This window comes from Sturnira hondurensis, unplaced genomic scaffold (assembly GCF_014824575.4).
Source record: "Sturnira hondurensis isolate 20B ecotype Veracruz unplaced genomic scaffold, ASM1482457v3 Scaffold0019835, whole genome shotgun sequence".
Taxonomy (NCBI): Eukaryota; Metazoa; Chordata; class Mammalia; order Chiroptera; family Phyllostomidae; genus Sturnira; species Sturnira hondurensis.
The window spans coordinates 330513-346872 of record NW_028092466.1 but is presented as its reverse complement, the minus strand read 5'-3'; the positions used below and the strand labels follow the sequence as shown (position 1 = coordinate 346872).

General features: G+C 45.6%; 1 protein-coding gene across 2 annotated transcripts in view; it reads left to right on the top strand.

Annotated features, from left to right (window-relative positions):
• The window catches only part of MYOCD (myocardin), an 89101-nt gene that overhangs the window by 57996 nt on the left and 14745 nt on the right, over window positions 1-16360 (top strand). For both annotated transcript variants that reach the window (XM_037028254.1, XM_037028255.1), the window contains 4 exons: window positions 5754-5929; window positions 8388-8513; window positions 12862-13106; window positions 15070-15223. In XM_037028254.1, the coding sequence (XP_036884149.1) occupies window positions 5754-5929; window positions 8388-8513; window positions 12862-13106; window positions 15070-15223 (701 nt within the window). The remainder of the gene's footprint in view (window positions 1-5753; window positions 5930-8387; window positions 8514-12861; window positions 13107-15069; window positions 15224-16360) is intronic.

Genomic DNA, 16360 nt, shown 5'->3' with positions numbered 1-16360 from the left:
AGTTTATTCCTAGCTTGTTCATTCTCTTTCTAGTTATCTAAGTATTTTCTCCATGTGATAGGAACATCCCTTAGCTACCAGGGAAGCTGTTTATTGTCCAGAGTCCTGGTTTGTGCTTGAGAAAAACAGAACTCAGCTGGCTTTCCCAACTCTCCAATCAGTGAAAGGGTCCTGGGGTTCTGCTCCAATCAACAAGCACCTTCCCCCCGGGGGTCTTCATCTTGGCCTTGGATTGAGCCAGGCTTCCCACCTGAATGCCTGAGTCAGCTTTTCAGCTACTTAAAAAAGAAAAATCCTCTACATCCTCTACAGAAAAGAGTATCTTCCGTGTACTGAAACATCTCAAGACAAGAGCCGTATTTAAACTATACCTTCACCTAGTAGCCTTCTCACTGAGGGAATGGATTTGGTTTCAGTCTCTTCCAGGAGGACGTGAGGGGATGATCTGCCCGTGTGTTAAAATAGCTCTCCTGCCATTCTGCAGCAGGGCCAGGCTCCAGCTTGCTAGCAGATAAGCAGGCAGGGCCCATTTTCACATTCCATTTCTTGGTTTCCAGCCCTTGGTGTGGGCCCAGCCGTAAGGTAACTAGTACTCGAATTATCTCACCCTAATCTTGGAATTTTAAATGTTTATGCAGAGGAAAGTACAACTGACTCATTCATCTAATCACTTGGAAGCTAAGAGTCACCAGGCCAAGATCCCCCAGGGGCCAGTGCCCAGAGCTAGCCCCGGAGGCATAGCTGGGGGATGATATCAGGGCTTCCCAAAGCAGGTCCTTGTCATCACACCCCCGAAGTGTCTACAGGGACAATAGCCAGGGCACAACACTCCCAGAGAGCGTAGCACCAGGGAGACTGGGGCAGAGGCCCAAGCTCATAGCACGAAGGTGAAGGTGATAGGCTTGGTTGTTCCAGAGGTGGTGAGATAAGCTGACCTTTGTCCTGGTCCACATGTGTATGACTTGAACCAGGAAGAGGAGGAGAATGTGGCACTCCTTTCCTGTGACACTCCTCCTACCCTGGAGAAGGTCCTGATCTGCTCTCCCAGAGTGAACCATTCGGGATGAGCCAGTTTTTCTGTCCCTGGAGTTATGCTGACCTTTGCAAAGCTGACCACAGAATAAACTGCTTCCCGGGTGGCCTTTTTTATTTTGATAATGGTAAACTGGAGACAAGCAGATACTCCTAACAAAAACAATCTAACAATAACAGCAGCTAGAAATTATTGAACAATTACACATCAGGGACTGTATTATAAATAACATACAATGTGCTTTATATATGTTGTGTTATTTTCATCCTCAAAACACTGAAAGCTAGCTATTATTCTTCTTCTCATTTTATAGATAGGGAAACTGAGGACCCAGGGATCAAATAACAGTCACTTTATCACTGAAGTGGTAGAACTAAGAAACAAACTGAGTCTGTTTGGCTCCAGAACCCAGCTTCTCACCGACCACACTGAACACCACCTATGTCACCTCAAAGGGAAGCCTCTGCCATTGGATCTCGGGGCCTCTCTGCTCTTACGGTCTTTCAGTTCTTTCAGTTCCTTCACGCAGAGTCTGGGCTGAGTGCGTAGCTGTGTGTGGTCTCCTGCCCTTTCACCCTCTCCTGCACTGGTAAACAGACTCAAACAGTTGGCAGCACCTGGGGAGTGGTAAGTGGCTGGGGCCCCCTGGCGGGGTCTTTTGGCCTGGACAGCCCTTGACGGGTCTCAGTGTGTCTGTTGGCATATTCTGACCTGGCACATTGTACATTTTAGATGCCACATGGGGCTTTGGCCTTTGCCCTTTTATTTTTTTTATTCAGGTGTAAACGAGCACCCTATATATGTTTGCACATACTAAGGGTTTCTTCACTGATTTAAGCAGAAGAACCTCTTTACATGATTGATGTCACCTGATAAAGTAGACTCTTAGAAGCTGTGTCTCTCCAGGGATTGGCTCCCAAAATAAACCTCTGCCCCGGCTGGGAGAGTTTCTCCCTCACCCTTCCCAGCCCAGCTCTGCTAATCACCACTCTGTCGCTTCCCCTTCACTCCCCCCACTATAGACAACCCCCTCCCCCTTTTAATGGCCCGCCCATAGCTGACAGTCATTTCAGGCTCCACTGAAACCTGCCTCCTCCAGGAGTCTGTTTGGACAGCCCCACACTGCTGGCTCCTTCATCCCACCAGCAGCGCTCCCCAGCCTAGTCCTCGATGATTTGCCCATTGTGTCCCATGGCCACAGCTAAATTACCTCCTCTCAGTTTGCCATCTCTTCACCACATCTGATTAGGTGTCTCTTCTCTCTATTACTCTTACATGGGAAGGCTAGAAATGAATAAAATAATCGAGGAGTGCTCTGCACGGTACTGGGGAAATGGGACTGACTACTCGCTCCTTTATTCCAGACATTTGACTACTAGACTTTTACACGTGATTCCAGTGCCTCATTATGAGGTCACCCAATGTCAGGAGTTCAAGTGCAAAGGACATGCTGATGTACTGGTAGCAACAACAGGGCTTCCCCAACCCCTCCAGCCTTTCTCTGAGACAAGTCCCAGTGACATCATCACAATCACCCTTACCAGAATCTCCTGCCTTCTCTCTTCTCACAATCAAAGTGTCACATTCAGCCTCTCAAATCACAAAAGCTCAAGCAAAGTACATGGTGAAATACGGAGATGTTTTGGGGACACATGTGCAGAAAAAGGAAAGACATTGGCTCTCTTCTGTGTTCCCTCCCTCCAAACAGCCAGCAGATCTTCCAGTGTGTCCTTAAACATGATTCCTGGTGGCCTCCAGGGAGCAGCACTGACTTCCCACCCTTCTGCTGTGGCTGTGAGAGTCCCGAGGCTGGGCCCTCCATCAGCCCAGTCTCAGAGAAACAGGGCAGACTGGACCCTGCAAGGTCCTCAAAAGAGAGATGAGAAAACATGCTCCCTGCTCTGACTTACTGGTCCACACGAGGCCTAACAAACGTTGATTATTTTTATTATTGATGCACTATGAAGTGAACTACTGACACATACTACTGTTCTTATCATTTGCTGTCACTCCACTTAAAAAGGGGGTTGCTGGGAGCTAAGAAGAGACACCATTCTCTCTCTCTCTCTCTTCCCTCCCCTCCAACAACCCTTCTCCCAACATTTTTACCCATGTTACACTACTTTGACAACTTGGCAGTTTGGCCAATTCCCTCTAATTTGTACACATTTGAGATGTGATGCTCTGGGTGTGGCAGGTGTGGGGTGGAGGGAGTCTGTCACCTGAAGTATCAAATTGCCCAGAGAAGATCTGTACTCATTTAGACTCAAGAAGTAGGGAGGGGGGATATATGATAGTGAAGCTCTCAGATGGGGGCCATGTTGGGCAGAGAAAACCAGCACCTCAAAGGACCAACCAGCACAGCCACACTCGGCATGCCCTCAGGACAGGAATGGCATTGGCTCTGGGTATTCACCAGGTGGGCCCCCACAAAGTGCTGTGATTCCTGGGCTGGGGAAGGTGTAGCACCCATCTGCCACCTCTAGCACCCATGCCCACCTGCCCCCAATAATGCATGTAATTGTTCTAACTGGGACAAAGCATTTAATCCCATACATGTAAGTAGGATTTAGAAATTTTTTTTTTTAAAAAAAACATGGTTTCTAAAGTGAAAAAATGTATAGATTGAGTTTAAAATGGAAGTATATTCAGGGAGGCAACTGGAAGGACCTTCCTGGAAAGATCTCAGGCCAAAGATCCCCTGGAGAAAGAAACACATACATTTTTTTCCACATTCCATGAAAAGGACAAATACAGCCTTATTTATGAAGTGCAGGCTTTGCTGTGAGAAAAAAAGAAAGGAAAGTAGTGAGCTAATTCTGGACTCTTAAAAGACAGAGGGAGCTGTTTGAGACCAGAGTATTAACAGGATGGGGGGTGAGTGACCCCAGACCTCAAAGAAAAAGCTGACATTTGTCAAATATCCAATGAAATGCCCCTGTTGAAAAATGAATAGGTTTCTGATGCAAATATAAGAACATGATAGGTTGTATTTATTTCAGTTGATATATAAACTGATGTTTTATATTATTCTTCATACTTGTCTATTACTTCAGGTATTTTTATATTTAAAAATGTACTTTACAAGATAAAAGTTGTAAAATAAAAGTTCCCCTTAATGCAATGGAAAACTGTAGCTGCTTGGAAAAACCATTGGTTTTTTATTGGTTTCATGGAAAAACCAATAAAATAATGATTTTTAATTGAGGAAGATCTCTTACGTGCTCACATGGAAAGATCACCAGGAAACATTTTAGAGTGAAAGAAAGCAAGTTTTAGAACAGCATATCTTACCCAGTCTTACCTGGGTGAAATACTTTTAAAAAATTTGTGTGTATATGTCTTGCTATATATATAGAATTAAATCTAGAAGAGAAAACAAATTACTCCAGGGAAGGGGAATTACTATGGACATTCCATATGATATGAATTTTTATGATAAGCATATATTACTTTTATAATCATAGAAAGCAGCAATATGGTCCCCAAGCTGTTCCAGGTCAGCAGGCTGCCCAATGGGCCAGTGACTGGAGTTTCCACCTGCCCTGTCCTTGTCTGGCCTTTTTCCTGATTTGACCCTTGGATGTCTGAGTGAGGGGCCGTGACAGCTGCCAGCAGTGGTGGCGATGACAAGTCCCAAACCACATTTGTTCCATGACTTCTAGCTCCTCACTGCCTCTCCAGGCTGCAGGGTGAAAGCTCCTTTCTCTTATCTGCTCAGAGCAGGAGTCAGAAGTTCTTGTCAGTGTGACTGCAGAGAACTGGGCTGGAAACTTCCTGATAACACTCAAATTCCTTCATAAGAGCCAGGCCTGCAGTAGGGCCAGATGAGTGATGCAGCCCCAGCACATCTTACAAAGTGTAGTTGGGTAATAAATCAGATGGAATTGAGTGATTAAGAACCATAAAGGACATGCAAAGATGTCATTATAGTCCCATCTGGTCTGAGAGCCCCTCTCCCCAAGCTCAGGTACCTGTTCTGCTCCAAAGTCCACGTGGGCTGCTGAGGAAGCAGCTCTGCATGTGTGAGCCAATGCAGATTTCCAAAATAGACACAGAGATGTGAGGAATTGAAAGAAAATTTAAATACTAGACAAATAAAGATGATCCTGACTTTTCTGAGACACATTTATGGCTCTTAAGAACAGATATGCATTAGTCGAATGGGGCTTTAGGACACCCTGGTGACGTTAGCTAATTCTGACATTCAGGAATTTAGACTTGGTAGCTGTCTTACTAGCTTATCCTGTTAGCAGAGTCTGCTAAACATTTTGTGCTGTGTGTTCTGCTTTGTACTGAAGGTGATGCACATGACACACTGTCATCTCAGTTCTTCTCTCATTGTGAGGCTGAGGGAGACGGGCATCCTCCCAGGGCTTGCTCCTTTTGCCTCAGTCTGCATCCCTTCTCCACCTTTCCTATTCCCTGATTTGGTTTCAGAAATACATGGATTCACAAAGAAAATGTTCAGGAATGGATAAACCTGAAAATAAAGTTTAACAAGTAATGTAACTCATTCCTCCCTGTTAAGTGCTACTTTAAAAAACCCAAGTTCCCATAAGGAGTAAATAGATGAGAAAGAAATAAAACAATTTAAAATTCATTTTCACTCTTCCCCTGGATACAGAACAAAGAGCTAATCCTGATGGGGAGGGGAGGGACCCACTGAAGCATTTGATGCGCCTAAGCCACTGACCCAGATTTGGATTTCACCCCTCAGGTAACCAGGTGACTTTCTCCAAATCCTCAGATGCATTTGCCTTTGAGGAAGATAGCAGCAGCGATGGACTCTCTCCAGATCATACTCGAAGCGAAGACCCCCAGGGCCCAGCCAGATCCCCCCCAGACACTAAAGCTACAGAGACCTCTTTGGCAGGTCCTCCAGGCACAATCCAGGTAAACCAACCACACCTCAGCCTGTCATCTCTTCAGTCTGAAAGTTAACAGTTTTGAGTTGAGATCCAGAAGTATCTCTTGGCAGCCTATCACCTCGGTGCCTCTCCTCACACTTTTGGGTCCAGGGTTCTGGGTGTAGTGGCAACAACCTCCATAAAGCCCTGAGGGAGAATCCCAGGACCACCCCCTTGACTTAATTTACAAGCACCTACTCTGCCAAGTAGATACCTTTTATCTCTATTTTTACAGGGAAAATGAACATGAGGTTTACTGAGATTAGATGCCCCACCCACCATGTCCCGGACAGAATGTGCCTGAGCAGAACTGGTTTCAAAGCCCAGCCTCTCCATGCAGGGAACAGCCACTAGAGGTGCTGGGCCACAGGACAGAGGCCCATGCAGGTCCTGCAGTGAACAGGTTCCTACCTGCCAAACTGCTGCAAGGTCCACTTCCAGTCCCAAACCCAGCACAGCACTCACCTCTTTCTGGAGAGAAACTCTTAAAATGTGAAGAAGGTATATTGAAAATACTGTGAAACGCACATTTATAAAGAACCCTGATGATTACTAACAGCAGCCACGGCCATGTGTTCAGGACTCACTGTGTGCCAGGGTCAGCACTAGCCAGTTCATATGAATTTTCTATTGGCTACCACAGGCCCCCAGGTAGGGAGCACTGGTGCTGATTCTGATAGGGGAGGAAGTAAGGCCCCTCCACAAAGCTGGGGAGCTGTGTGTTATGCGGGACACTGCCGTGCCCCTGGTCCCTGGAGCTGCCCCTCTAGAAGCCACCAGGCCTTCTGGCATTTTCCTCAGCCAGCACACTGGTACCCATGGAGCCCTAGGAGCATGTGCCAGGGTGCCCGCACGTGAGGGGCAGGACACCCACTGGTGTGGCCGTGAGGTGAGGGTCTTCCAGCCCTGGTTCTAGGGCACACCCACTCTGGGGAGAAGCCTCCAGACCTTCAGTCCCTGCCCTTTAGCCAGAGTTCACTCCTCCAAGCCTCACAGGAATTATTGGATGGACTGAAATTAGATGTTACATCTGAAAATATTTTTTATACCATAAAGCACCATACAGTTAACAGGGATAGTTTGGTAATTACCATCCAGGGCCCAGTTTCCTGAAATGGTGCCACTTACATGGGAGCAAAGCTGAGGCTGCCAGGGAGAAAATGGGGAAAGGGAAGAACAGGGAGAGCAGAGCCAAAATATGCACGCATCTCCTGTGCAGGAGGAGCTGGTAATCAAAGCGCTTTTCCTTCCCTTGCCTGCCACAGCCAGGTCTCCACAGCCAGACCTCTTTGATAACATCAAAGAGTCATTCAGACCATTTGTACTATTGTCTGACAGCAAATGCCTCAGCCTCTGATATAGGAACAGTTTGAGGAGAAGACAAGTACTTTTTCGCTAAACCCTAGAGAAAGGAGGAAGGGAACACTGAGTAAAGCCAGGCAAAAGGCAAGGATCATTTTGTCCTTTTGCCTGAAACCCCAGTGACAGGTGGAGACACTGAGGCTCTGGAGGAATGGGTCCTGCAGACCTTTGCTTGCAGGCGTCAGGGCTCAGGGAAGGGCTGTGCAGTCCCAGGGGGAGATCCTGAGCAGCCCCTGCCCCTTTTTGTCAAAGTCACAGCATAGGAGTGAAGGAAAATGGGAGAAAAAATGATTACATTTCCTTCCAAGTCTTCTACTTACAGAAACATGCCTGTCACAAAGATTTGTCCTGACACTACATGCACACATACCTGCATGTATACAAGTGTGTACATGTGCACATGAACACACACAAACACACATGCATAGAGCACACACCATATACACATACATGCACAAGAGACACACTACAGACCCACACACATGCACAGAACACGCCACATATCCATACATAGATACATGTACGCGTGTTTCCTACACGCATACACACATGTGAATCTACACATGCACACTACACAGAGACGTGTACAGCTATACACAGAACACACACATGCACACATGTTGACAGAGATGCACATGCACACACGTTTTTTCTCCATCTGCAAACACCCTGTCATCTACTTGTCCCACTTTCCTCACTGCTCTTACACCCACCTCTCCCCCTCCCTTTCTTTTAATCCCATCACCAAGTCCAACAGGTGGACTTTGTCGAAGACAGGAGGAACCCTCACACAGGGTGACAGACATCCGAGTTTGCCATGAATAGGTCAGTTCTGCACCTGTCTTGTGGAAGGATTACTAATAATGAGCCCTTTCTCTCCTCAGAGTGTCCTCAAATGGTTGGCAAGTTGTATACGTGACTCCTCCCCCTGGAATAAGTAGTCTTCTATATACTTGGATATAAAGATAGGATTAAAACAGTAGAGCTGTGTGTGTGTGTGTTTGGGGGGTCTCTGCTCTAACATTTCTCTGTCACACAGTTGTTACTCTTATATCCTAATAATGCTAAAATTTGGATTTCAGGATCTCACTTCTGGCTCAGAAAATGACAGGAATGACTCGGTCTCACAGCCCAGCCACCAGTCAGATGCAGGGAAGCAGGGGCTTGGGCCCCTCAGCACCCCAAACCCTGTGCATGCTGCTGTCAAGGTATGGATGGACCAGCCTCCTAGCCCTGCTTGAGAGTTCATTCACTGGGCCGGCTCTGAGCAGGTGCTGAGTTAGGTCTGGCAACACAAGGGGAGTCACTCTGACCCATGAAGAGCTTAGTCCACTGGGAACATCACATGACAACAGTTTAGCCATGGGCCACCAGTGAGTATGGACCTAGATCCTACTACCTATGCAGCATCACATGGGTCTTCCCCGCAGAGGAGAAATCTATGTGTTTGCATTTCTTTGTAATCACAGCTCAGCTAGTATGTTCCTGACTGAAAACACTTCATAAGCTCGTCCTGAAGAGGGACACAGCTGATGGTATGCACACAGAATTTGTAAGGACTGTGAAATAGTGTAGGGGAGCTGACTTTTATGCAGAGGAAGCAGACCTGAAGGCCTTGCACAGGGAAGACCTGTGCCATCCAAGCCAGTCTCCATATGGAAATACAGATAAAGGCAGGGATTTTAGTCACAGGAGACACATAACTGCAAGCATTATAATATATTTTTGGTTTAAGTTTCTCATTACTATATTTAATAGTTCACAGAGTGTTCTCTCTTCAATTAACTTTATGGTAGTCATTTAGCCTTCTCCATAATATTTTATCTCATAGAATTTCTCATTGGCTTAGAAGCATGTCTCCTCACCTCTGGTACCACCACTTATGGAGTACTGAAATGACTCTTAGGAAATATTTTTTTAGTGATTATAAACTGAGTAAGAATCATGGTTGTGGTAACAGCCCCATAGTCCCCTCCATAGCACACACAAAAGTGGCTGGCAGGTCTTTCGGCTGCCCAGTAGAGGGCCCCCACCAAACTGCAGCAGCTTAAACCCAGCTTACAATTCACACAACTCAACAGCTTTGAAATTACGTGACTACCAATGACATCTGTTGATTGCAGGGGGGAAGAGGGAATGATTCACATTATTTCCAATGTTGTGCACAAAGAAATTTTATTAACACTTCTACCACAGTATTAAAATATCATGATTCATATTAGCAAAGCTTTCAGCCTCAGTGTAGTAAGAGAATGCTACTGTTGCCCTTTGGAAGGACAGGTAAGCTTTAACGAAGAGCAGGATTGGCTGTTCACGTTTCTGATTGCTCAATGCCTGCAAACTCTCAGTTGTCCAATATTCGTCATCTCCAAATTAGGAGGATACTACTAGTGGGTTTCTCAGGGAAGGAGGTGATCGAGCTGGGGAAAACCACCCTGCCCTGGTGACTTTGTAAGGTTCGTGTGAGGAAGCCAATGATGGAATGAAGCGGAGTGCTCTGAAAACTGTAACGTCTCTTACGTGGTCAGTGCACATCAAAGCTGCATAACACAGGACTTCTGCCCTCAAGGAGCCTATAGTCCAGTTGGGTATCACAGCCCCCCGGTGTTTTTAGAAAGTAAAAAAAATGGGCCCCAAAGAACTTGACATTTCTCCAAAGGTAAAGAAATTGCCAATAGTCACATAAAAAGGTATTCAATGTCATTAGTTATCAGGAAAATACAAACCAAACCACAACAAAATACCACATCACACCCACCAGAATGGCTATAGTCAAAAAAAAAAGAAAAAAGAAAACGGCCAGGGCTGATGATGCAGAGAGGGGAACTCTCTTACACTGCTGGCGGAGATGTAGAATGGTACAGCCACCCTGGAGAATGGTAGTAGTTCCTCAATAAATCCGGTGTAGAATTACCATGTGACCCAGTTTCCACTCCTGGGTATGTGCTCACAAGAACTGAAAACAGGTGTTCAAACAAAAACTTGTGCACAAATATTCATAGCCACACCATTCACAACAGTCAAAAGTTGAAACTAACTCAAATGTCCACCAGCTGAAGGATGGGTAACCATGTGGCCTATCCATATGATGGAATATCATTCAGTGTGATTCCATTTCTATGAAATGTCCTGAACAGCCAAAGCCACAGAGACAGAAAGTAGGTAGGGGTTTCCAGAGACTTCAGGGAGCAGGGAATTGGGAGTGACTGCTCAGGGGGTACAGGGTTTCCTTTGGGGGTGATGAGAGCGTTCTGGAACACTTATACAGCATTGTGAAGATACTAAAATGCCACTGATTTGTGTACTTTAAAATGGTCACTGTGGAGATTTTATGCTACTTATATTTTACCACAATATATAGAAAGAAGTTCCCCTCCCCAGGCAGCCACAGTTCCCCCACAGGCCAGCAGCCTAGGAAGCAGGATTTCAGGCCCCTTCGCTCAGTTATCAGGCAGCCTTGAAATGGAAATGCTGCATGAGGCCTGTCGGTGACAGACACAACTGAGAGTTAGGAAAAGTTTCCCAGATGAGCTGAGGTTTGAGCTGGACTCAAAGGCTGAGCTAGAGCCAGACAGCAAGTGGAAGCAGGAGCTGCACACAGTGGAGAATTGCGAGGGGAAGAGGCAGGAGGGGTGAACTGCTGGAGAGGGGAGGTAGGTTAGGCTGTTTGGTGAACAGTCTGCTTTGGCAGACTGGCTTGTGCAGCTTCGCCCTGCAGGGCAGAAGGCAGCCTGGCTGCTGTGCAATGTGGCAGCCCCAGTGTGTGTGTGCAGCTTACAATGAGAACACCTTTGAGACCACAGGCCACATGGTTCCCTGTCACATTACTCTAACCTGCTTTACGCATTTATGCCCAGGTCTCAAGCCACTGGACTTTGGATGCACCTCTGCTTTAGAAAGATGAATGTTCTCTCCTTAGATTGGCTGTGCAGTTCTGGGTAGGAAACAGAAAAACAAATCCACAACCTTACTATCCTCTGGTCTCAGAAAGAGGGGAAACTACACAAGCCCATGAATTCAGAGTTCCAGGTGTTCAGTAGACTTTGCCCTCACTATGCAGAGAAAATGGTCTGATTTTAGTATCTTGGGGATGGCTCAGTCCATGTGCTCAGACAGCATGGAGGGTGAATCCTTTAGCTAGGCCCAGGGCTGCAGCTCCCCAGGACAAGGCAAATCCTAGCATAAGGTAGAAACAGAAGCTGAGCTGGTGCAAAGCTGGCAGAGCTGAGACTGCAGGGCCTGCAGAAACTCTCCCAGGTGCAGAAGTCGGACTCACTAACTAAAATGTTCTTCAATTAATGAGCAAGGAGAAGTACATGTGCTCACTATTTGTTAGCCTCCAAGAAGCAGCCTCCTTGAGAAAAACACAAAAGAGGCTTTGGTGGTGGGATGCGCTGAGTCAGAGAAAAGTCAGTGGTCAGCCTTTGGAGAGGTCACATTCAGATGTGTGTTTTGTGGTTAAAATGGAGATGCTGCCCAGTCAGAACACAACTGCCAGCTATTCAGGAGCTCCCTCTTCTGGGCACTGCTGGTATCTCACTTTCCTGCCAGCTTTTCCCCAAAGTCTCCAGTCTTTTGTCCTGACGTCCATGTTCTTCATTTCAACTGTCTGGAATACAGTTAAGGTTTAAAAATTTGTATTTTTCAACTGGTCACAGTATGGACCTTTTGCTTCCTAACATTTGTTAGAGGCCTTTTGCTTTTAGAAGCAGGTTATAGCGGTAATCACACTGTCCTCTGACCTATTATTATTATTTCAATGTTATCTAAATACTGCCCTTATCTTAATCACTGAGATAGAAAGCAGAGAATGTTTTCCCCAACTTGCAGGTGAGGTAACTAGGATATAGTAATGTAATTGTACCACGTCCAGAAATTTCTCTCAGCTTCCTAGCCTGTACCCTTCACTTCTTTCAATGTGTCCAAATCATGCTCCACAAAGGGTAACTTCCGGAAGGGCCCTGGTGTGTGGTAAACCCTTTTTGCAGTGAGTACAGTGTCATTCGTTCAGAGGGTATCACTTCCTGATTTTATATCAGGGTTTGGGGGTGGAGTGGAACATTCTATCTGACTTTTCAGCCTGAACCAACAAAGCTTCTCATTATGGATTTTCAAAGACAAGGTTAATGTGATCTAAGTTTATGTCATATCTAAGTCAAACTGTGATTACATGTGTACATAAGAAAGAACCTTCTTACAAGTCAATCCCAGGATCAGAATGCATCCTTTATTAGGCCATCAGCTGGCTAAAGGTGAGGAAAGTGTTCTTTCTTACTAAAACCCAGACTTAATCTCACTCTACTTGAGGAAGAAAATACTCCAGGAGCCACTTCTGAGATTCAAGACTCCCCACCTAAGGGCTGTCCTCTCAGTGTATTACACTTGTGATGGGTTTGTTTAGTAGATGGCTTGATGTCCTGGAGATTGCACATGGTGCCTTTGCTGTTCTATATTTCTGAGATTCAAGAACATTGGTCAGACAAAACCTCCTCGCAGTATACCCATAGTGCCAATCATTCCCACCTGAAGCACATGCGTGTCTTTACCCTTTTGCAGTCCAAGTCCTTGAGTGACAGTAAGAACCGCCACAAAAAGCCCAAGGACCCCAAGCCAAAGGTGAAGAAGCTGAAGTACCACCAGTACATTCCCCCAGACCAGAAGGCAGAGAAGTCACCTCCACCCATGGACTCAGCCTATGCTCGGCTGCTCCAGCAGCAGCAGCTCTTCCTGCAGCTCCAGATCCTCAGCCAGCAGCAGCAGCAGCGGCTCAGCTACCCTGGGGCTCACCACGCACAACTCAAGTGAGTCAGGAGGGTGAGGGTTGGGAGCTGCTCGCAGAGGGCTTCTGCCCATCTGAGGCACCATGGGCCAGCGCCTTGAGATCCAGAGAGTCCCACAGTGCATCATGTCCTTCTCTGGTATGTGTAGGATATGACTGTTCAGAAACCACACATACCTTTTCAGGAATGTAAGGTCAGGAGGGAGCAAGTAAATCAATGCCCCTGAATCAGAAGCCTGCTTGGGAAAAGGGGAGGTATGAGCACTTGCAGACTGAACTGTGGAACAGAGAGGATGAACCATTTAATAGTGTATGCTGGAATTGTGAGCAATTCCAACACAGGTTACATTCCTTAAATCGGTTCAGCACTTGTATTTTAGGAAGTGACAGGGCTGAGTGACTGAATGACAACCTCAAAGACTGACTTCCTTTTTTTCTTGTATTATAATGTTGTACACCTGAAATTTATATAATGTTATTCATCAATCTTACTTTAATGGATTCAATTTAAAAATATACAAACTCAAAGAAAATCCATAAAATGTTGATAATAGTTATCTCTAGATAGTGACATTATGAATATTTTTCATTACTTAAAGTCTTTTCCTTTCTTCCACAAACTTTCTAAAGTAAAGATGTGTTACTTATATAATGAGAAATAAAAGAAGAGTGACTCCTGAGCCCCAGGGTGTGACCTCCACACCAGGTCACCTTCTCAATGGTCAGTCTCCTCCACTCTGAAGCTGGGAGGCGGGTTTCAGCTGTCTCTCGGTTCAGCCTCAGGTGAGGTAGGTGATTATGCTGAGGACAGTCTCCCAGGCATGCTTCTGCCTCCATGGGACAGTGGACCTGCTCAGTCATACATCGATATGCCTTGCCCACATGCCAGTGTCTCCACCACTTTCTTCCACAAACCTCCTGTCTCCCCCAAGCTCAGCTTTAGTCTCTTTTGCCACCTGTCATCTCACCTGCTGGGGTTTTCCTCACCCTGCCTCTTCTGCTGACTTATTACTTTCCTGATCCGGGTAGACAAATTAACCTGTGATCTGATCTAAATACAGCACCCCCTAAAGGTCCTGGTCACCCAATTCCAATGTGTGGGGGAGGTTTCCCTCACATCACCAAGTGATTCTCCATCAGGTGGGTGTTCAACAATTCAACTTAATTTTCTCACCAGCTCCCTGGAAATAATATCAAACTCCGCAGGTCAAGGGCTAAGGGCTAAGGGCTCATGGAACCCTTAAGGGGTTAAGGGCTCAGTTCCACAAGACTGCCACTCTCACCCCTTTAAGATGCCAATTGCAAGTCCAGAAGTTGTCACCTGGGCTTATGGTCAACCAACTATAGATCAGAGGTTCCCACAACCCTCCTCCTTGGGTTTGATTAGCTTGCTAGAGAGGCTCATGGAACTAAGAGAAACATTTTAATTACCAGATTACTGGTTTGTTATGAGAGAATATAACTGAGGAAACAGCCAGATGGAAGAGATGCACAGGGCAAGGCAGGAGGAAAGGGTGTGGAGCATCCATCCCTTCTCCAAGCCAGCCACTCTCCCAGCACCTCCATGTGTTCATCAACCCAGAAACTTTCTGACTCCCAAGCTTTGGGGTTTTTACAGAAGCTTCACGACAAAGTCACAGCTGATTAAATCGTTGGCTATTGGTGAATTCAATCTCCAGTCCCTCTCCCCCACCTGGAGGTCAGGGGGTAGGAAAAAAAGCTTTAAACCTCTAACTGCATGACAGATTCTCTTGGCAACCAGCACCCCTCCTTAAACAGAGTCCAAAAGTCACCTCATTAACATGACAAAAGATACCTTTGCACTTATTACTTAGGAAATTTCAAGGGTTTTAAGAGTTGCAAACCAGAAACCACATGAATACAAATATATATGGTTATTTCTTATAATTGTAATATCATAATATCACAGCCACATGTCTAGATTTGACTATATATTAAGTGCCTCTTTTTTGTTTGTTTTTCAGGGAACCAAATGAACAGATGGTCAGAAATCCAAACTCTTCTTCAACACCACTGAGCAATACCCCTTTGTCTCCTGTCAAAAACAGTTTTTCTGGACAAACTGGGGTCTCGTCTCTCAAACCAGGCCCACTCCCATCAAACCTAGATGATCTGAAGGTATAGGATTTGGCATGATTTTCTTCTTTTTTCTTTTTTCACAAATACCTCAGTACATTGTCAATAACATTTTGACCAACTGATTTCTTGTATAGAAGAGCAATTTGGAGAAGCACATGGGAGGGACTCAAGGAGGTGAGAGTGTTAACTGCTGGGGTTGAAGGCTTATCTCAGCACTGTTACTGGCCATGCAACCTTGGCCTAATTTCTTAATTCTATTGAACCTCAGAACCCTCATTTGCATAAGTGACTGACTGTGAAAATCAAATGCAATCCTATATACGTGATAAAGCCTGGCCCAGAGAGCAGCTGTGGGGCTGACATGAGCTCTCAGCCAGAGGTTAGTTCCTTGGTGACTTTTCACCAAAATGATGAAATAAGAAAATAAGAACCATGTGGAGGGCTTTTCATAAATCTAAGCATGTTCAACAGATCTGACTAATCTTTATTCAAAGTACTTATTTTCTCTCAGTGTTTTCAGTGCTAAAAGATACTTTCCAGTAGGAAATGATGAGAGTAGATGAAAGTTGAGTGTTTCTTGGAGAGTTGTGTTTCTTTTTATTAAAAGAAATATCATTAAGTAAGGATGTTAGTCTTTATTTATCAAGATAAAGTATTGGTAACTCTGTGTCCATTATATGACTTAACACACTGTACTATTTTAGGAAATCCCCCAAACTGAGACCTTCTGAAATGTGCTAGTGATTTACTCTGGCTCACAGAGCACATGGACCTCAGGTTACTGAAATGATCCTGAGCTTTGAGTTGAACCTAGTGCACTTTGGAGCGATCCTGAGGATTGCATGTGCGTTCATCCAGTATTAGCGGAAGAACTGCAAACTATGAAAGCAGTGCCTTCAACTTCTCTAATGTGTGAGCACCCATGCTTCCTGCAATGCCTCACTGCATTTTCAGCCACGACACCTGCTTACTTGGCTTCCACTTCATCGACTATTCTCCCCCAGCAAAGGATCTTTTCATCATTTCCAAAAACCTGAATTCATAAAAGTCCCCACGGTCTTCACTGTGCCAGTGTGACAGCGCTTTCTCAGCCCTCACTTGCCACTCTCATTCCCATTCTCAGCCATTATCTTCTTTGGGGGGAAGTAGGATGAGGTTGTTTCAAAGGAATGATCC